We start from the raw sequence: 21,758 nt of genomic DNA, 5'->3' as shown, positions 1-21,758 counted from the left end.
AAGCCGAAATATTTAAGCAACATAAGTTTTCTACTAAACCAATTTTGTTGTGATTTAAAAAGTAAATGACCTTAGTGAGTTTAAATCACAACTAAATGTTTATGAAAGGATTTTCTAAAAGTGATGACATTTCTAAAATATTATCGATCATTTTAATCTATTTAAAGATATCTGACATTTTTTACTTTTTTTGTTATATTATGTTCGTTTAAAAAGCTTAAAAATGTATTACAAGATTTTCTCACTGCAGTCGTTCTAACAGCGGCGGGCGTTTTAAAAATATCGACTACCTATTGACTTACTATAATGATTATAATCATTAACGATTATTATGAATAATAACAATAATTATTTGAGTAAACGACATTATAATATGTATTATGAAAACCGCAGATCGTCGCGCAGACGACGCGCAGTGTGGTACTAATATAGTGCCTAAAATAAAAATAAATAAATAAAATATGATAAAACGCGTACGCTCAGAAACAGAGGCCGACGGTATTAAAACGACAACGACCGTAACGAGTGATGAAAATATTACACAGAACATCTGCGAGTCGAGAAATGTGCGCAAACATGTCATGTGCCGCGCGACGCGGTTTCCGATTAAACCAGAAAAATCTTATTTATATCTTCAAAATATAATCATAATTCCGATGATTCGTCGCGCGTTTTTCTCTCCGTCCCGTACGGCGGTCGCGCGCGAGCGTTATCAGCGTACCGCGCCGATCGCCAGTGCGCCGGCCGAGCGCGCCGCACCTAGCCAGCAGGTGGTGCCCACGTTGTCGTACGTTACGCGTTCGGCGCGTAATTATAATATTTAATATTTTAATAACAACAACAATAATATTATTGTGTACGTCAATCGTTTATTATTGTTAATAATAATAATAATAATAACGTTTTGTCGTGATTTCGCCGAAAAGCCGGGGACCGGAGGGGCGGCACCGCCGTACGAAACAAACGATGCGAGCAAAAACCCGCGTAAAACGTTTTCCAATCATCACACAATAATAATATTGTTATTATTGTTGTGCGCGCGCGCACACACGCACGCCGAACACTCCCCGCCCGCCCGCCTACGGTCGGAGAGCATCGGCGGCGACGGTCAGGTCTGCAGGTGGTGCGGCGGACACGACCGTCGTCGGAGCCGGTGCTGGTGCCGCGGCGGCGACGACGACGACGACGACGACGATAAATTATAATTGCGCGGCGGGCGACGTCGTATCACACACACACACGCGCGCGCACGCAAACGGTGACGGCGGCGGTGGTGAATATTACGTGTAGGTTTACGGAGTAGTGGCCGGTGTCCCGCGCCCCTCACCGCAGGCTGCGACGACGACGACGACGCCGTAGTGGCGTACCCGTTGTGTAGTCGTCGGCGACGGCGGCGGCGGCGGCGGCCGCCGTGGTGGGGATCGGCCCCGTCGGCGCAGTGTTCGGCCGCAACCGCCGCCGTCCGCTGTGTTTGGGCACGTTCCATCACCGGCCGCGCAACAGCGACACAGCACTGAGCCAGGCAACGGCAACACTACCGTAGCACGAGCGCGAGCGGCGGCCGCGTACGACGCTTATACCTCGAACGTTACCGTTTTTCGCTAAACATCGGCCTGCGGTCGGTCGTCGTTAAAGAATATTTTAAATAATATAATATTATTATTATAAATCCCACGTTTCGACGGGCGAGATCCACGACTCTGTCGTCGTCGTTGTTGTTGTTGTTTACGTCCGTCCGCGGACTCTGTGTGTTGGTGATAATACACTGTGACCGATAATAATAATAATAATAATAATAGTAATAATAATTATTGTCGTGTGTGCAGTGTGTGTGTGTTGCGCGCGCCAGACGGTTACTTGTTGATTTGGATTTTTTTTTTTCCCCGATTTTTCTTTCCGGACGCGTTTCCCCCGACCGCCACACCGCCTCCACCACACGACCCTACCGAAGTGGATTCGGCGTCGTCGTCGTCGTCGTCCGTCGCGCGTTTCGTGAGCATCTCGCTCGCACGCGTCACACACACACACACACACACACACGCACGCATACACACACCAACACGCGCGTATAACTGGCGAGTACTGCTCACACACACGCGAGCGCGCGCGCGCACACACACACTGACTGGCACGGCAGTCGTTCTCGCACACATTCACGGACCGGATGCCAAAATAATCGCGTAGCCCGCTTTTCCGCCGGATGCAGCAGCAGCAGCAGTAGCGGCCCCCCCTGACAACGCGCAACGACACAGACTCCGTCGAGACACCGATGCGAAGACGGTCGACATGTAGACGTCATGATCGACATGATCCGCCGGCCGATTGTCGCCGCCGCCGCCGTCGTCGTAGCCGCCATACCGCTTGGCCGCCTCCACCTAGAGGGTGCACCGTCGTCGTCTTGAACAGCCGCCATGGACCATTCGGCTGCGGCGGTCCACACGTCTAACGAAAGGTATGTACCGTCCGTATAACGCCGACTGTATAATACAATATCGTTAAGTCGTCTCGTGAGTCGTGTTAGTGGGTCGTAGTTTGCCGTTGTTGCCCTTATCTATAATGTCGTCGTCGTCGACGATGGCCTTAGCCGTGCGGCGTCGTCCACCGACGTCCTCCGGTCGTCAGACCGTTTCGTCTGTCGTCGCCCCTTTGCTCGGCCGTACCGACGGCTCGAATTCAACGTTCCGGTGCCGACGATCAACGACCAGTTATCTGTCCGCTTGTGTTCTTCTGTTTTCAAGGTCGACTCGATCAAACCATCTGCTTATCTGTTTCGTCTTACGTTAATTCATCATACGTTTCGTCGCACGTCCTGTTTACAAATTAACAAATGTCGCTTGTTCAGTACCCATTAAACCGTTAACATACATATCATTATTCTCCTTTCTGTTTGTTTACTTTTTATTTTAATTTCGAGATGATCGATCAAAACCAAAAAACTGTTCTTATTTATGTGGAACGCGTGGACTTCATTCAAGAGTTTCACATTTTCTCGTGCTCTGTTTCTCAAATATTATCAAACATATGAAAAATGATTTGGCTGACATTAGTATGATTATCTCTATTCATTTCATCTATACAATAGGAAACATTCCTTTTGACAGTATTTTTGCATTTTATGATCCTTATTTGACATTTCAATGAAGCTCAACATAATCAAAATGATTATTTTAAATTATATATACCTAATCTCCTTAAGTAGAACAAATATAATAATAACCTTACTGTAAGCATAGGCTTAAAGTATTAATTTACATCTGCTTATGACTAGTCTATTTTATTTAAGATAAAGGTTAGGTTAAGAACAATAATATTCAAATATTCTTCAATAGGTATCTTAGAATCATTCAACTCTTATTTATCTTTGGGTAAATAATTTTAATTGCATTATTATCATATAGATTATAAAATCTTTAGTAGGCAAGTCCTTTATTAAATGTTATTTTAACCAATGCATTGTACAATTTATTATAATAACTATGTATTTGTATTCATTTTTATTTTAACTTAAAGAGTAAAAATTAAGTGTGGTAACAAAAAATAAAATGCTTGATAAAATGTTATAAGAATTATGAGTAGATAACCTACCTACTTTCCTCATGAAAAACTAAAGGTACTCTATTTTTAAGTAGTAAGACATTTAGTATTAATTATTCTGGGAAAATAATAATAAAAAAAAATTTTTCGTCAAACTTTTGATTTAGGTATTTACTTGTTTTTATAAAATTTATAGTTATTGGATTTCTATTTTATCATATAGTCTGCTTATTATTTTAATATATGCAAAAAGCAAATTCTTTATGTACCTAGGTATTGTGTGTTTGTAAAAAATTCACTTCATTTGTTATAGGTACATTGAAAGATATAACTTTTATAATTTATGGGTAGTTAAAGTAAGTGGTATTCAACTATTTGATGATTGATTCATGTTAAAACGTTACTTGTCTTACATTATTATAAAGATTATAGTTACTAAAATAATATTGAAACCATAAATGTTAGGTTAATACAAAATAATAATGGATGATTATAGAATTTTAAGTATATAGGGCATATTATAGGTACTAAAAAAATGTTTTAAAACATAAAAGAAATAAAGTCATTTTTATGAAAGTATTAAAAATTCAAATAATATATACAATGCTTAAAATTGTTTCTAGGTAAAATACATTATGAAATAAAATTCTATAATTTAGGGCGCTTCAGGATAAGGTAAACAACTTGGATTGCAAATGAGCTATGCTGAAAAAATACAAAGTGTATATTGTACGTAAACAATTAAATCCATTTGTTATTTTCTAAAAATAACTTAGAATTCATCACATTAAGTTTCTGGCTACCAAACTATTTGCGTCAAATTAATGTTTAATTTTGAGTAACAGATAACTAATATTTATTTATTTATTTATTTATATAGGGTATAAATTTATGTTCTGAATTGTTGAATGTATATCTAGTTAAAGTTATTTAAAATTTAAATATTAACAATGTTTTTCTCGTTTTTTTGTTTCAAAATTTTTATCTAAGTATCTAGATCTATTTACATACCTGTATATTTTATAATTTTGATTTTTAAATTATGTTTTAATATTGTGTAGCTACATATCCTTTCGTATTCAAGATTAGGAGTTCACATTAGATATATTGTTAGGTTTCTAAATAACTTTATAATACAAACACATGATACCTACATTGGCGTGAAATTAGAAATATTTATAATGATTATTTCTTTAATAAACCTTATAAAGTCAATAGTAATCTTTTAAATGATTTATGACTCATTATTTTAATTTAATAAATTATTTTAAAATTGGGGTAAAAGAATAAAATAGATGTGTTGAAATGAAACATGCCATAGGTCAGGGGTGGCCAAACTTTTTTTGGTCACAATCTACTAAAAATACACTTCACCTTTGAGGATCAACTTCCATACATTTTTTTTTATTATTATTGAATAACTATTATTATTAAGAAACATATAGAGTGTGTGGCCCTAAAAATAAATTCTAACATGATCGACTTTGAAATAGTCCGAGATCGACTGTTTGGCCGCCCCTGCTATAGGTTATAAAAAAAGCTTCTTTAAAAATATTCAGCAAAATGCAGACAATACTATACTAAACTATTATTTATTTAGAAAATGTCTACTACCTAGTTTTATTTGTACAATTATTCCGTCTTATCTATTTACCATTAAATAATATGATTGGGTTGGTACATATTATACATGTTTTATTCCTAGTTAATTTTATTTGTATAAGTTTTATTACTGTATACATTGATATTGATACAGTCATTTTTACATACTAAAATAATATATTTTATAATATTGAAGGTTTTGGATTGAAAAAATTTGTATGAGGATTAACTCTATTGGTTCAATCCAAACCAAAGTCTAAACTTATAATAACATAATAATTATACTAATTAGTAATTACTTTTACTTTACTTTTATATATTATGAAAAATGAATGTATTTTTATTAATTTAATAAGGATCAACACATTAGCTGTAAATCTAAATTGCAATGACTAAATTATTGTGTCATTTCTGTGTGCTTATTTTGTGGGGTGCAATATAACACATTTTTATTTTATTATATTAATGATTTATGACTTAAACATATAACATAGATACTAACTCTTTAATACTTTTTTATTTTTTATACAGGTGAAAAGAGAGGTATGAGAACTTAATTTGTAAAGTTTTCTAAGTTAGAGTCAATTAAAATCAGATAGGAAATTGATACCAATGATAAATTGTTGCTTTTTAAAAAAATGTATGCAAGACATGTCTTAGTTTATTGCAGCGGTCCTCATTACGTACTCGCGGGCTGCATACAGCCCTTTAACAAATATAGTGTGGCCTACACTAAAATTAAATTGTACATTCTAAAATACAAAATTCCATAAACAACAAATAAAATGAAATACTTATTTTATAATTGTAATAATAATTATTGTACATATATTATATAATAATAATATAATGATGTCGCGCACTGTTGTGGCTTTTTATCTTATCTTATTATTTTTAATTTTAATTAATTTTATCTTTCTATTTTCAATTTATATTGAATTACCTACCAGTTGGATAGATAAGTAGGTACCTACGATTAATGACATTCGAGATGACACTGAACTACTTTTTAGTAGGTGATGCTAATACACATTTTAACCACTCATCCCTATCTAAACATCCTCAAAAATACTATTTTCATTTGGCCATTAATGATCAATTGTATCAATTACTATGTTCATTTTAAGTAAGTGTGTACTTCAAAATGTAAGTTTTTCAAAATTATATAAACCCAGTCCACCTACTCCTAATTTTAGGTGGTGCAAATGCACCACCTTAAGTATATATTCAGCACCATTGCCTATGATTATAAGTTTATTCATTTTCACTGTGTAATTTAAAATATTTGTACCATTCATGAATTTTTTCCTACAATACCCTTTCCTAACAAAATATCCTATCTCATTTCATTATTGTCCATTAACTTAAGTTATCAGTTGTAATTTTTTATATTTTTAATTATTATCATTAAAAATGTATGTGACCCACAAGGTTTTAAAAATTATATTTGGCTTTTTTTAAAATCCTAGTGAGGACCACTGGTTTATAGTATGATAGTGTTTTCAGGAATTTTTAAGTAATAATTAAGAAGTTTAAATTAATGATAAAATTAATTAATTATTGATGTTCATCATATTTGTTGAATATAAAAATAGTATTCAATTAATTTGTAATGCAATTAAGTCTTAATACCTACTTATAACTTTCAAAAAACTAACAAAAACAATTTAGGTAAGCAGTATTATAATTATAAAAATGTTTATCTGTATCTACTATGTTACTAAAAACAAAATATATGAATATTTCAAGTTCCAAAAATTACTGACTAACTAATAAAATTAATTCGTCGATTAATTCCTAGTACCTACCAACAACATTTTTTTTTTTTTTTTTGATCAACTTAAAATGGACCAAAAAAAATTATTAATAAATAAGACAAACACCGTAAGTCATCCTATATTATGTATCGACCATAATTATGGTCTGAATTTTGATATACTCTTTAAATTGATGTATGATGCTAATATTCTCTAAAAATTAACCTAATTATATTTTCCATATATTTTCTTACAAATAGGTACCTAATAAAAGTATGTTTTCCATATAAAATTAATCAATACATATCAATATATGCTTTTAACCCTGTGGAGCTAATTAAGAATACATGCTACTCAGAGTAAAAGGAATTAAAAAGTGGAAAATAAAAATAAAAAATTAATTTTTGGAACAATGTACCTATAATTAAGTCTCATATTTAGCAATGACATATTAATACATTCTAAATAAGTATGTATATATTTAAATGCTTCTCGTGCCAAATTTAAAAAAAAAATGTAACAAATAGATATACAAGTACACATTTGAAATTATTATATGATAAAAATTAATAATCATAATTATAAAAATAGACTGCATATTCATTGCAACATAAAGAGTAAAAAAAAAAAGTTTTACTGTACATACTTGTTTAATAAAACATTTACATAACTAATACATAAAAATATTACAATGTTAAGTTGATGAATCAATATAGAATCCAAATTTACTATTACATTAACTAATCTGATTGAATTGATAAATTTATTACTAACAAATACTTATAAAAATAGTATCAACTTAAATAAATATTAATTTTAATGACTAAAAATTAAATTAAATTAATATTCATTCCTCATAATTTATAAATTAATCCTAAATTCCTGAAATAATTTCAAATATACAGCAAAACTTTTTCCTATGAATTCTGTTAGAACTGCATACACTGAAAGAAGATATGTAAAACTAAAAAAATCATAAAAATTCTGAATTACACAAATAAATTCATTTAAATTCATTTTTATTAAGTGCAATTTTTTATTTTTTTTCTATTTTTGTTACCTAGGCCTTTGTAGAATATAATATTGCCTAATACAAATAATATATAATAATTTTATAATTTAAAACTATTATTTTTAAATTTTTAAAAATTGCTCATAGGATAATTCATCTTCTTACAATAAAAAAAAAATTAAATGTATTTTTATTTGATTTCTAAAACTTACACTTATTTTTAAAATATCTCTTCATTATATCATGTTTAAATCTATAATGATTACTAATTACATCATGATTGAGTATAGATTTTGAATTTTATTCCCTATTTCAACATCTATAAATAAAAAAGGTTAATTGAAATAAGTTATGAATTATGACATAATATTTGTTGATTGTTTTCTATCATGTTGTTACGAAAATAATCATAAATATGTATTATGTATGTTAATCAGAATGGTAGACATTTAAAAAAATATTTATTTGATGACTTACATTTGATAAACTTAATCAACATTTGTTAATAAATAATAACAATATTAATTTTAAAAATGTTATGTAGGTTATATCAATGCATTTAGATGGACTCTGGCTAAAAAAAGTCATGAATGGTAATGTTTTGCATTTGTTTGTTATTACCCTATATCCCTACTTAGTAGCCTTTGGAGTTCAGGTGCATGTGCATGTGTAATTTCTTTATTATTATTTTATTTCCTTAATTTCAATAAATTTGTAGATCTATCATATATTCATGTATTTTATATAAGTATTACTAAATTAAAAATTAATGATGATTGTGATCAATAGGTACTGTTTATATATATATTTTAAAATTAATATTAGTGTAACCTTAACATTTGAAATTAAAATAACTTTAGTTTCCCATGTAAAATGTTTTCAAATATAAGGTTCAATGGTATTCATTTGTAAATAAGAAAAAATAAATAAATAAATAATTATTTATTAGTATAGAGTTAAAGTTAAAGAAAATTGGATGTATTTATAATTTATAATGTATTTATATAGGAATAATAAGTTGGCAACAGGAAATAAAATTAGTATAGCTAACTATTGTATATTTGTATGTTTTAACTGACCTTCAGTCCTAATTATCATGGTAAATTAATTAGGTATCTAAAAATGTCTGAGTAAATATTATTTAAAAGTTATTTTATAAGTAAACTATGATAACAACTAATTACCTAAAGAATTACCTACTACTGTTAAGTATTAATTCTCTCAATACCTAAACACTTAGAGATTTTTATAATAATTGTTATTTTTTTATTGATTTAAATACATACTACCAAGTTACAATTATTTTTAAATATTAATTTGATTTTACAGATATGTGATAAATAATTTTTGTTGTTTTTTTATGCTCTGTATTTATATTTTCAACATAATTATTAATATTTGGTAATTTATATATATATATATTTAATGGTAACTAGAATCTTTAGTAGCTTTTAATTAGACTATATTATTAATTTGATTGAGTATGAGTATAAATGTATTAAATGCCTTCAAACTACTTATTTATATTTGTTTTTGCTAAATAACATATTACTATGTTACGTATCTTAAAAATAAAATAATTTTTATATATTCTATTTTTTCTTTAAATTTAAATATTATTCTGAACTTCTAAGTATATTCAAATTAATTAAATATAAATAAATCAATTCTATGAATAAAAATCATATTATTTAAAGTTAATGAGAAAATGAATGTGTGAATAAATAATTATCTATTTACTTGAAATTTTTATTTTTTATTTTATCTTTTTGTCGTAGGTATATTAAATCTAAATTTTTTAAATAATTAAAAATTTCAAAAATCAAATTTATTTAGTCTAATAGTGTATTCTATATTACAGGCCATCTGAACATATACCTCAACCCTTGATTGCAGAGGCTCTAGATACTCCATCAAATTTGCCATCTACAACTACATTAACAGTTTTAGTTGTTAAAGATGAAAGAGGGTATGGCATGAAAGTGTCTGGAGATAATCCAGTGTTTGTACAATCCGTCAAACAAAGTGGAGCTGCAGAAAAAGCAGGCTTACATAGTGGTGACAAAATTATTAAAGTGAATGGTGTTAATGTGACACACTCTACACACACAGAAGTGGTTGAACTTATAAAATGTATGTATACCTATTAAATGTGTGTAAAGCTAAAATATGATAATTTTATGTACCCTATTTTCAGCTTCTACCCAAGTTGAATTAACAGTTCAACAAAGGCCTTTGTTTATAAATTCATCAAATCCTAATTTAACATTACCGCCTTTGCCTTTACCCGCAATGAATTCTCCTACTGTATCACCAGTAACACCGTGTTCCTCAGTAACACCAACCAGACCTTTGCATCATCATCATTCTGCTCCTGCTCGTGATCGAATTACAGGACCTCAACCTGTTGATGTATGTATTTTAAACTAAATTATTAATTTTAATTACCTAAATGTATTATTATGTTCTTTCGTAGTGTTTGAATGATGAAAACCTAATAAATAATTGCAATACTAACCACTAGTTCCAAGTCTTAAAACATAGTATTTATTGATGTAAAAATAGTATATACAATGAATTTGAATACATTTTTCAAGCATAAATCATTAAATACTATGTAATTTAATTACTAATTATACAAACTCTTATATAAATTAAACATAATTTTAAAGCAATGGATTGAAATTTGGTAAAAAGTTCAAGATACTAATATATACTTATATATTATGTACTTGTTTTTAGAAATCTTGTACGGAGCTGTTTTGTTAAACAATTTTAATACCGTGCTGAAATACTTTTCATTTTTAATTTCACTAATTTTATGATAGGTACAATATTTAATAACAAAAGTAATATTATAATACATAAACATAATTAATATTTATTAGTATTTTTAAATTTTAAATTTTATAATTTTTTCTTTTTAATTCTAGTATTAGTGATAGTATATATGTTGTAAAAAAAAACTAATTTGGAGAGAAATTAAAAAAATAATAATAATTTTAATGTTTGAGGTGGAACAAATGAGGCATGTTGAACTAGAACGATGGCAAACATTTAGATTAATGTTAGAAAAAGAACAGAGGTACGTGGAAGTATTAAAAAAAGAACTTCATAGATCTTCATCAGATGTATCCAATGGTGATAACTATAAATTGAAAAGAGAATTGACTGGTGCTGAACGTCGAGTTAAAACATTGCAAGATCAATTAACTACGTTCAATGAAATACCGGTAGTGTACAAATCTTTACTATAAATATACTATTGTTAATAGTTATGTGTAATATAATGGACTATTATTATATTTAAATACAAAGTCGCATGATTTTAAGATTAAAATATTAAATTTTTGGTGTTGACTATTAATTTAGTACTTAGTATAATTGCAGATTTTTGATAATTTGAAATTGAAGAGTTGAATTTTATAATATAACTAAATGTGTATTTTTTATGGTGTTTAGAATTTGCAATTATATTGCATATTGTAGTTTGAAGTGTACAGTAATTTTAGTTTTTTGGATTGTGTTTTGATGGTCATATAATGTGTTTAAATTATTGAAAGTACTAACATGTTTTACAAACATTAATTTATCTTATTGTTTATAAAAAATGTTCGTCAGATTTTATTCTACCAGTGCCATAGAAATATGTTGACAAACATAAATTAAAGAATGATATTTTCATGTTTCTTTGTACATAGTAATTTTTATTGAATTTAAAATTTATATACTTTACTATTATCTAGAAGGGTTTAAAATTAAAAAAAAAACATTTTATAATATGTTTTTTTCATCTTAAAATTAATTTAATTGATAGAATAAACATGATATCAAGAAAATATTATATTAAATTATTATGTTTAACACTATTTTTAAAGCACTGTATGATGTTTGTTGAGTCATAGGCTCTAGAAGTATAACTAAATGTACATAATATTTGCATTTTATACATTTTATTTTAATTTGATATTAGCACTTGCTTAAGATATTTATTTTGATATTAATCCTATTCCTTTTCATCCTTGACTATTATTTTATTTTCATAGGCGTGCGCAGACCTTGCTGGCAGGGGGGGGGGCAGAATGTATAATATATTACACATTATTATATACTATATAATATATAATTGAATATTATTTTGGTTATTAGTTAGGTAGTTCAATCAATATTAGAAATGGAAGTATTTTATTTTATATATCATTAGTTATTTACAAATTTATTAGAATAGGTAATTGACACTTCAAAATTTATTTTTTAATATATTAGTATACAAATTTGATATAAAATATAAATAAGTAAATCTTAGCCCTTCATTTCTTTAGAGCACGATTCTTCATATAAAATTAAATTATAATATTTTTTTTTTAAACTATATTTGGGAGATAAAATTTAGCCCTCAGAAGGGGCAGCTGCCCACCCTGCCCCCCTCATGTGCACGCCTATGTTTATTTTTACACCTTTAATACTCTATTTCCAATTCTACGTGTTTTGTACTTTTTTTTTTGTTTAACACGATCGTATGCATATTTATTATGTTGACAGCTTTGTAATATTGTTGCACAAGCATCTTCACTTCAACCTCCTCCACTACCACCAAGAAACCCACCACCACTACCTCCTAGAAATCCAACGGCCCCTTTGATTAGTGATAAGCAGTCGAATAATTCACATATCACTGGTGTTAACAATAGTCAAACTGTAAGTACGCGATAATTGTTTAAGACAATTAATAGCCTATTATGCCTTAAAATATTCCCATATTATATTACTTCATATTCTAAATTTAATTTTGAAAATGGTATTTTATTTAAATTGAATCATACAAACCCTAATAGATGCACTAAATATAAATTGTTTAAATTTACAACAATAATTTTAATATAATAAAAATATACTTTGTCTAACTTATTAATGTAATTTAGTGACACTTTTTATCTACCACGATTTCTATAATACCCCTAGTCTTATAAAAAAAACTCCATCTACATGTACTATTCAATGTTAACAGTCAACAATCAGAGTAGAAAATAGTACAAATACATTATTATATAAGACAGAGTATATATTTTTATATGTAGATTAATAATATAAAACATATTATCATAATGCACCACCCTTAGAATAAAATTTTTTTATTAAATTCAAAGTTATGAATATTATTATTAAGTTAATATACTTTAGTAGTTGTATGATTAAATAAAATAAAATAACCACTTAATTAATTAATTATTTTTACTCTGTAATATTTTAATCAGTATATGCATTTAAAAATAATTACCAATTCCACACAATGTTAGGTTAGACATTTTTAACTATATGTTTTATCTCCAACACAAGCCATGCTTGTAAGACAAATGGAGGTAGGTACTTAAACATAAATAAGTTTGTTTTAAACTGTTAATATTGCATGGTAATTTTATAAAAATGTGATGTGTGTAATCTCTTGTTCTGTTTGAAATGTAATTTTTGTAAGATTAATCTCTTATTATAAATGTATGTAGATTTTAAATATTAGTAAAGTTCTTCTTAGGTATATGGGTTATTATATCTTAAACTCTATTTGATTCATTTTTATTTATCATTCTGATTTATTTGTATAATAATGTATTATTATTCTTGTATTTGTGTATATGTATTTTCATTGCATTTAATTATCAATATTTCTTTCAGGATTCTCCTAACCTTTCATTGTGTCATCAACGTACAAAGTCAAATCCTGATCAACTTAGTGAAGGTAAACCATTAGGTCAGTACTTAAAATATCTTAGTAGATATTAAAAGCGAATAATAACAAATTCTATAAATTAATATTAAGTATATAAAATTAATATTTAATTAATTTTGTAAAGAAAAATGTTAACATTAAATTAACCCTAGTTAGTATATTAACACAGTATATTTATAAAATAAAATATATGTACCTTCTACAGAAAAACCAGAATCTTACACCAAATCATTATTATATCACTATATCTTATAAATAATTATTGTATTTCATTGTATGTTGAATTATCCATTATCTGAAAATATACCAACCTAGAAATAATATATTTTTTTACTTACTAAACAATGTATATTAATAATTTCAGGTAGTAAAAAGTTAAGCTTATCTGAATCCTTCAATGATTTGCATTTTGTTAAACACTCCAAGGGTGGATTAGCTTGGGATGTAGTATCACCACCTCGTCAACATTCTCCTAACAGATCTCCTGATGTAGCAAACCCATGTGATAAACCACACATAGAAATGGTAATATTATTAGTTTTTTTTTAGGTTTTTATACAGTTACATTATTGATTAACTTGTTTAGAATAAATATGGTGGTGATCGATGTTCAGTTGATTCATCAGACATAAAGTTAACTCAAACTCCAATCATTTCAATGGAGGATGATGAAATTTCTGATCAAGAATCTGTAAGTATGCTTAGAAATTATAAAAATATTTTTGTTTTTTATTAATATCAATATTTTTAAAGTACTAAATTTATTATTTATTGTTTTTGCAGAGCCATTTAGAAGAACATGGTCCATTCAAAAGTTTTACTAAATTAGTAGAACATAACGCACATCTAGCAGTATTTTTAAACTATGTTATATCAAATAGTGATCCCTCAGCTTTGGTATGTACACAAACAATCATTAAATAACCTCAAGAAAAAAAATTAAATTGTTAAAATTGTATGCTTTCAGTTATTCTATTTAGTTACAAATTTATTTAAAGAAGGCAATGCCAAAGAAATGAAAAAATGGGCATATGAAATCCATTCCAGTTTTCTAGTGCCTTGTGCTGTACGGTTTTATACTTCAACTTATATTTATATCAAAAATAATATTAATTTAATTTAATTATTTCTTTATTTTAGCCATTGAGACTGAATAATATTGAAGAGAATCTTGTTCGTGAAATCGATGATATTTTACAAAAGGATTCGGACCGTGAAGAAATCTTACGTAAAGTAAGTTAAATAAAAAATTTTATTTAATATATATTCTGATTTTTATAACTAATTATTATATTAGGTGTTTTGGAAAGCTCGAACCAAAGCCAAAGAAGAGTTAAATGAACAGTTAAGTGATTTTCGTCATAGACGAACAGCCGGTTTGGGTACTCTATTTGGCCCACCTGATTTTCAACTTGATGATAGTATTAATGATAAAGTTAAAGAATTGAAAATAATTGAAATGATTCTTGTTCCTAATATGGAACCATTCATGTAAGTATTTATTATGATATTATATTTATATTATTAGATTAATATTAATGTTATTTTTCAGAGAGGATATGGACAAAGAGATTGTAGATGATAGAAGGTTTACAATGGCAGCTGCACTGGCTACTGTTATGAGTAAAATATTTGGGCTTCGGGGAACTCAATTTAGTTCTCTTTTAGATCGCTGTCCTACATTTGTTTCCAAAGAAAAATCCCTTAAAGCTAAACTTATAGGAAAATGCCGAAAAGTAACTACATTTTGTTTAGTTTATGAAATATTATTGTATAATTAATTAAATATTATTCACAGTTTACTAACAAAGGACATCATTTTGTTGCTCATCAGTATTTCACTGTAACTTATTGCAATCATTGTCAGTTAATTATTTGGGGAATTGGACCACAAGGTTATCAATGCACTAGTATGTTAATACCATCAAATTCATTTTTAAAATACATCAAATAAAAAATATTATAAATCAACATGATTAATTTTTAGATTGTATTTTAAACATTCATCGTGTTTGCGTAAAAGTTTTGGATGAAAACTGCCCCGGTCCAATAGTGAAAAAAGATAAAGCCAATGATCGAATCAGTAAACTTATGGATAAAATTAGACCAGAACGTGAAACTCGAAGAAAACCTGGTTTGAACTTTGTTCAAAGTAATAATTTTTTTGTTTTATTTAACATATTCATTAATTTGTTTTATTTTAATCTGTTATAAGTTGAAAAATCAAAGAGACAATCTGAAGATTCGGGTGACATAGTCCCAGCCCTTCCTGAAAAAGATTCCGGTAATGATTCAATTACATGCTAATCATAAACTATTTATTGTACAACTATATTTTTTTATTTTTATTAAATAAATTGTTATTTTCAGATCGAACAAGCTTAAGCAGTAGTAGTTTTCACTTCAAAGCTGATGATAGTTTTAAATCAGACAGAGGAGATACAAGTACAATTGATGAAATGTAAGTTTTAATATTTTCAATGACCAAATGGCAGTCTATAGTAATGAACGTTATATTTTAGGTCACATTGTCCAAAACTAAAACCAACGGGAATCTCCATAAACCGATCTGAAAGCTATAAAGAACGTATTCACCAAAAGGTATGTATAACAAACCTTGTTAAGTTGAATTTTTTTTTTTTATTATTATTCATAATTTGTTTGCAAGGTATATAATTGCTAATTAAAAATTTATCACATTTTTCTATATAATAAATTCAAAACATTGTATTTTATGAATAAATGAATAATTACATTTTTTAACATGAAAAATAGTATGGAAATATAAATTTATAAAAAAATATAATTTAAATTAAATTTCAGTTGCATTATATTTTTAGTAAGTTTTTAATCTTATATTTTTATCAATAAATTAAATTTAAATTTATATTAATTAAATTCCTTTAATATAATCTCTGAAAGATGAATTTCTTATGTTAGACTAATTAATTAATTATATATTTAGATAGGGACAGCATCTAAACTAAGATTAGTAGAGAACCTCAATTCTATATTATTATTACTAATATTTATAACTTTAACTTATTTTTTTTATAGCGTCAAATTCGTGAAAAAAGAAAAACTAGTGATCCTAATCTTCCTTCAAAATATAAAAAGTTAGTGCATTAAAAAATATATTACTAATTTATGTATTTTTAATAATTATATTTTATTTTTAGTGATGTTGAACACGAAATGCAGTTTTCATTCGCACGTTCTGATAGCTCCTCAAATTCTAATTTATCAACTAAGTAATAGTTTGGCTTTTTTTCAATTGATTACCTTAAATGACTTACTTTATTTACTTTTAACTAGAAGCTTAGACAGTCGTAGTACATCTTTGGAAGGCATTGGACAAGGTGGAGAGATGACGTCATGTTTAGATAGTGATTCTGATGATGAATTAGATTTACCTGATTGGGCTAGTAATGTTCCAACTGAAATATTGGATCAGTTATCATCTAAAGAGAAAAAACGTCAAGAAGTTATTAATGAACTTTATCATACTGAAAGATCTCATATTCGAGGTAAATCATTATTTAATGTGTTATAATATAGAATTATATACATATTAAAATTTATTTGTTTAATATTTAGGGTTAAAAGTTTTGGAGCATGTTTTTCATCGACCTATGAGAGAACTGCAAGTATTACCACAAGACCAACTTCAACTGTTATTTGCCAACCTTGAACAAATGTTTGAATTACATTCTCAGTTTTGTAATGCCATGAAAGCAGTGAGAAAAGATAATCAAGTTGTTCAAAATATTGGCCATGTCTTACTTAATACTGTATGTATTTATTTGTTTAACTTGAATAACTAATTCTAATATTCAATTTAAATCATGCTCACATGCAATTTTCACCAGTAACATAGTTATCTGAGGAAAAAATATTTCATGTACTAAATTATTTATGTATATAATATATATATATTCATTAAAGTTGCTAATTAATTTTTGATTAGTTGAGTGGTGTACTTGTTATTTTTTATAAATTATAAAATAAGTAAGATATTTTTATTTATAAAATTTAATTGTTTAATTAACAGTTTGATGGAACTGCTGGGGAAGTATTTCAAAAAGCTGCTGCTACATTTTGTGCTCGACAACAAATAGCTTTAGAATCTTTAAAAGAAAAAAGAAAAAAAGATACAAAATTAAATATATTTTTAAATGAAGCTGAAGGTAATCCTGTATGCAAACGTTTACAGCTGAAAGATATTTTACCTACTGGCATGATAAGGTAATTTTATTTAATATTAAATCATTACAAGACTTATGAATGCTTATATATCTATTTTTTTTTTATTATTCTAGGTTAACTAAATATCCATTATTATTTGAAAGTTTGGTAAAATGTACATCAAATGAAGAAGAACTATTAAATATCAAAAGAGCCTTTGAAAGAAGTAAAATTATTTTAAACCATGTAAATCAAGCCGTGCGTGAAGCAGAGGACCAACTTAGATTATCTGGGATTCAAAAAAAATTAGATGCTTCTCCATTTGAAAAAGTTGATCATCCTCTCAGTGTTGACTTTAAGGTGGAGAAAATATTCAATAATAGTTATATATGATACAATTTATCGTTTTAAAGCAATTTTGTTTTATTTGAAGTTCAATATAACTAATGTTTATTATTTTTTTTTTTTTTTTATTATTGTTCATTGTAGAATTTAGATGTAACAAAACATAAATTAATACATGAAGGTGGTCTGTGGTTAAGAATTGGTGGAACTCGTCAAAAAATGATTGAGTTGCATGTATTGCTGTTAGAAGATTTAATTATTTTGTTGAACAAGGTTGATGATAAATATGTGTTAAAATATTATGGCTTTCAAGATCGAACTCCTACTTTAAGTCCAATTATTAAAATGTCAACGGCTTTAGTCAGACATAATGCAGTGGGTGAGTGTCAAAAATTGTTAATTTATTTTAGAAATATGTATATTTATTCATTATTGTAAATTTAATTTATTTAGATAAGAAAGCTATGTTCTTAGTAAACACATCACTAGCTGGTGCTCAGATATATGATTTAGTTACAACTTCATCAAATGAACGAAAAACGTAAGTCATTATAATTTAAATGTTACTATTTAGTACATTAACTTACAATAATTCTTTATATTAGATGGTTTCGACATATCTCTGAAGCAACTGAATCCTATAAAGCTCGTGAAGGAAAAGTAAAGAAACAAGAACAGACCTCTCATCATGTTATTGATTATGAAGATATAATACAGGGTACTAAAAAAAAGTCGTAAGTAACATTAAGTTGCTTTTTTGATGCTTCAGTCTTATGTTTTAATAATTTTTATAATTCAGGGTGACTGAAAGTTCGGAACCTCCTAATAATAACAATAATAATAGTTTAAATAGTTCCCAATTATCCACTTCTTTAGACTCTAATAATTGTGATACATCTAAACATGGTAATACAAATAATTTGTTTGATATCAATAGGATTTTTTTTTTATTTACATTTTTGTTAAATTAGGTAATGAAAGCTTTCCAAATAGTGAAGCATTGACAATCACTAACAGCACTCCTGTGTTGTCCAAAACTCAAAAAAGTCCACTTATTGAGCCATCTGAAGTATTAGTATCACAAAGTTCTGTACTCAAAGCTGAACCAGTAATCACACACCTTGGTATGCAATATTGATTAATTAATGGTACATGTGCATTTGTTAATGCTAATAATATTATTGTCTCTCATAGAAAAATTACGAAGAAATAATAGAGTAATTGAAGAAGCATTAAATGAACGTTTACAATTAGTTGCTGATATATTAAAGGTGCCTTTATCAGTTTCTAATAAGACATCTGATGATCAAGATAAAAGCATTTCAGATGAGCCAAATGAAATTTTACTTTCAGCAGTGTCTCAAGGTATATATTTTTTGTTAAAAAAAAAAACTATCTGCAGCTATATAATTAATGTTTTTATACATTTTAGGAAATGAAATTATCACAGTATTAAATGATTCGCTTAGTATGACTGATGTTGATGCTATTGCTGCTAGCTTGGGAACGTCAAATTTAACTTCAAATTGTAGTTTATATAAAGCTTATGCAACACAATTGTCTCGGATCACTAAAGTTAAACCAATTGTAGCTTCTTTAAATTCTCAAATTACAGAACTTTTGGTAAGATACTGTTGAAAAAAAAAATCAATATTTCATACACTTTAGTTTAAATAATCATGCTCATATAGTTGAAAGTATTTGCTTAATTAATGAATTAAATATATTTATCTATTATAGATATCAACTACTAAACATGGTAAATTGGAAGAAGACTTACGTAAAGAACTTCAGACATATCGAGAAAGACTACATGCTTTTCAAGAAAAATCAATAGGATCTACTCATGGTAAAATTAATAGTAATTATATATTTAATGAACATGTTTTAAAATTATTTAATTGGTGATAATTCTTTGTTACAATTTTATAAATATTATTTTCTTAAATTGCTTAATTTTAGAATCTGAAAGTTCCGTTGAAAACACTTCCACTATCAACAGTTCAGAAAAAAATGGTTCATCATCAGAGGTGAGATAAATGAAATGTTATATTTTCTTTCAAGCTTAGCGACATGTTCTTATTAATTAAGTACTGTTATAAGTTATATCTTATTTTTTTTTAATTTATACTTATTAATTTAATAATTATTTTATTTGCAGGTATGAGTGTATTTATTATTAAATCATCAATATATAATATACACACTTCACCAATATTTATGTCATATCAAGCCAATACGTTTTCACTGTGTCATTATTAGTCTACCGCTTATAAATTGTATCAATATCTTTTAAATCTTTAAATTGAAAATATATATTTATTTGTTTATATTTTATTATTTTATTTAAATGATAATTTTCATGAAGGTAACTAACAAATGATCATTGTTTTATTTTTTAAACATTATTTTACGTCCTGTTTTATTTAATTTTTTTTTAAGACTGTGTAAAAATACCTATACGATTATTTTAATAAAAATAACTTTACAACTTAACTTACGATACCTTAATATCTTAGATATTGCTATTATTTTTATTATTTATTTATTATAATTTTTTTTTTTTTTTTTTATTGCTGTTTTAAATTCAATATAATTGTTAATACCTTTAGTTATATGTTTTTATTACTACTTAATTTAATTATATGTGTTTTTTTTTTTTTTTTAGTTTTACATATTAAGTGTTACTTGTTACCATATAACAAGGTTTGCATAATTTGTTAATATGTTAAATTAATTTAAAAACAAATTAAATTGTAAGCTTTATTATTTGCTAAGCCAATATGAGACTAGCTTCAAATACAATTTTACACCTATTCAATGTTTAAACATGAAAAACTTTATTTTTTAAATACATAAATTAATTTAATAGCACCTGAACATTTTTTTTATGTATTGTATGTTTTTAAGGAATTTGTGTTTGTGTTACTGATAAGTGCAATATTGGACCAAACGTTTTATAGATTTTTCATTGATATCTATAAATTACATTAAAATATATTTCAATGTAATTCTTACTATAATACAATTTATAAGTTCACAACAGGTTACAAATAGCATAAATTAAATATGCTATAGTAAGTTGATGAATATTCTCGTATATTGTATATAGTCAATGGTATATTCTTGCAATTGATTCAGCATTATTTACAATGCTACAAATATGAATACACCTCATTTAAGCTATATGTAACAATTGATATGAGTATAATGGTTTAGTAATGTTTAGTGTAATAATAGTGTTAGTAGAGAGTGTCAAAATCAATTTTATGAAATATATTACTAATAAACAGCTATTATCACATTGACAATACTAATATACAGTATATTATATACTATATCACTCATATTATTTACCTATAGTTGCTAATGAGTAATGACTATTTTTCAAACATATTTATATGTTTGTATATCTGTAGTATAGAAAGGTATATAAGAATTTAATTTTAGTCTAAATTGATTTCCTAAAACCGTCACTACAGTACTTATATTATAGCTATACCCTTAAAAAATGTTTAAAGTACAATTTTGTTTTCATAACTTAGGACACAACATTTTATGGAACTTAAAATTAACTAAGTAATTTACTTAATTATAT

General features: G+C 27.3%; 1 protein-coding gene across 8 annotated transcripts; it reads left to right on the top strand.

The window, feature by feature from the left end:
- Positions 1-1,291: 1,291 nt before the first annotated feature.
- On the top strand, positions 1,292-21,040 carry LOC114129304 (rho guanine nucleotide exchange factor 12). Of its 8 annotated transcripts, XM_050205676.1 has the most exons (35): positions 1,426-2,452; positions 8,450-8,498; positions 9,767-10,038; positions 10,103-10,317; positions 10,920-11,138; positions 12,448-12,603; positions 13,576-13,651; positions 13,995-14,155; positions 14,217-14,321; positions 14,414-14,527; positions 14,598-14,696; positions 14,771-14,863; positions 14,928-15,121; positions 15,183-15,366; positions 15,429-15,540; positions 15,618-15,782; positions 15,846-15,914; positions 16,001-16,091; positions 16,153-16,231; positions 16,688-16,746; positions 16,810-16,881; positions 16,946-17,157; positions 17,228-17,421; positions 17,682-17,875; positions 17,950-18,175; positions 18,305-18,539; positions 18,614-18,701; positions 18,766-18,894; positions 18,960-19,066; positions 19,132-19,284; positions 19,355-19,525; positions 19,593-19,783; positions 19,901-20,009; positions 20,123-20,190; positions 20,322-21,040. In XM_050205676.1, the coding sequence occupies exons 3-35, from the start codon at positions 9,882-9,884 to the stop codon at positions 20,325-20,327; spliced, it is 4,503 nt and encodes a 1,500-aa protein (XP_050061633.1). In that variant the 5' UTR covers positions 1,426-2,452; positions 8,450-8,498; positions 9,767-9,881; the 3' UTR covers positions 20,328-21,040. The 8 variants fall into 8 exon arrangements, 7 of the variants coding, with proteins under 7 accessions (XP_050061632.1, XP_050061630.1, XP_050061631.1 ...); XM_050205675.1 differs by lacking the exon at positions 8,450-8,498 and having other exon boundaries at positions 1,413-2,452; positions 15,618-15,764; XM_050205673.1 differs by lacking the exon at positions 8,450-8,498 and having other exon boundaries at positions 1,415-2,452; positions 16,949-17,157.
- Positions 21,041-21,758: the final 718 nt, after the last annotated feature.

Source organism: Aphis gossypii, chromosome X (assembly GCF_020184175.1).
Source record: "Aphis gossypii isolate Hap1 chromosome X, ASM2018417v2, whole genome shotgun sequence".
NCBI lineage: Eukaryota > Metazoa > Arthropoda > Insecta > Hemiptera > Aphididae > Aphis > Aphis gossypii.
This window is presented reverse-complemented; position numbering and strand designations above follow the sequence as displayed.

What these genes read in the sequence shown, in the direction of transcription:
- LOC114129304 (XM_050205672.1), top strand. Translation starts at nt 2,412, where the DNA reads ATGGACCATTCGGCTGCGGCGGTCCACACGTCTAACGAAAG. An exon ending in TGAAAGATCTCATATTCGAG is followed by an intron (nt 17,158 to 17,227) that starts GTAAATCATTAT and finishes TTTAATATTTAG; the next exon opens with GGTTAAAAGTTTTGGAGCAT. An exon ending in CAGGGTACTAAAAAAAAGTC is followed by an intron (nt 18,895 to 18,959) that starts GTAAGTAACATT and finishes TTTATAATTCAG; the next exon opens with GGTGACTGAAAGTTCGGAAC.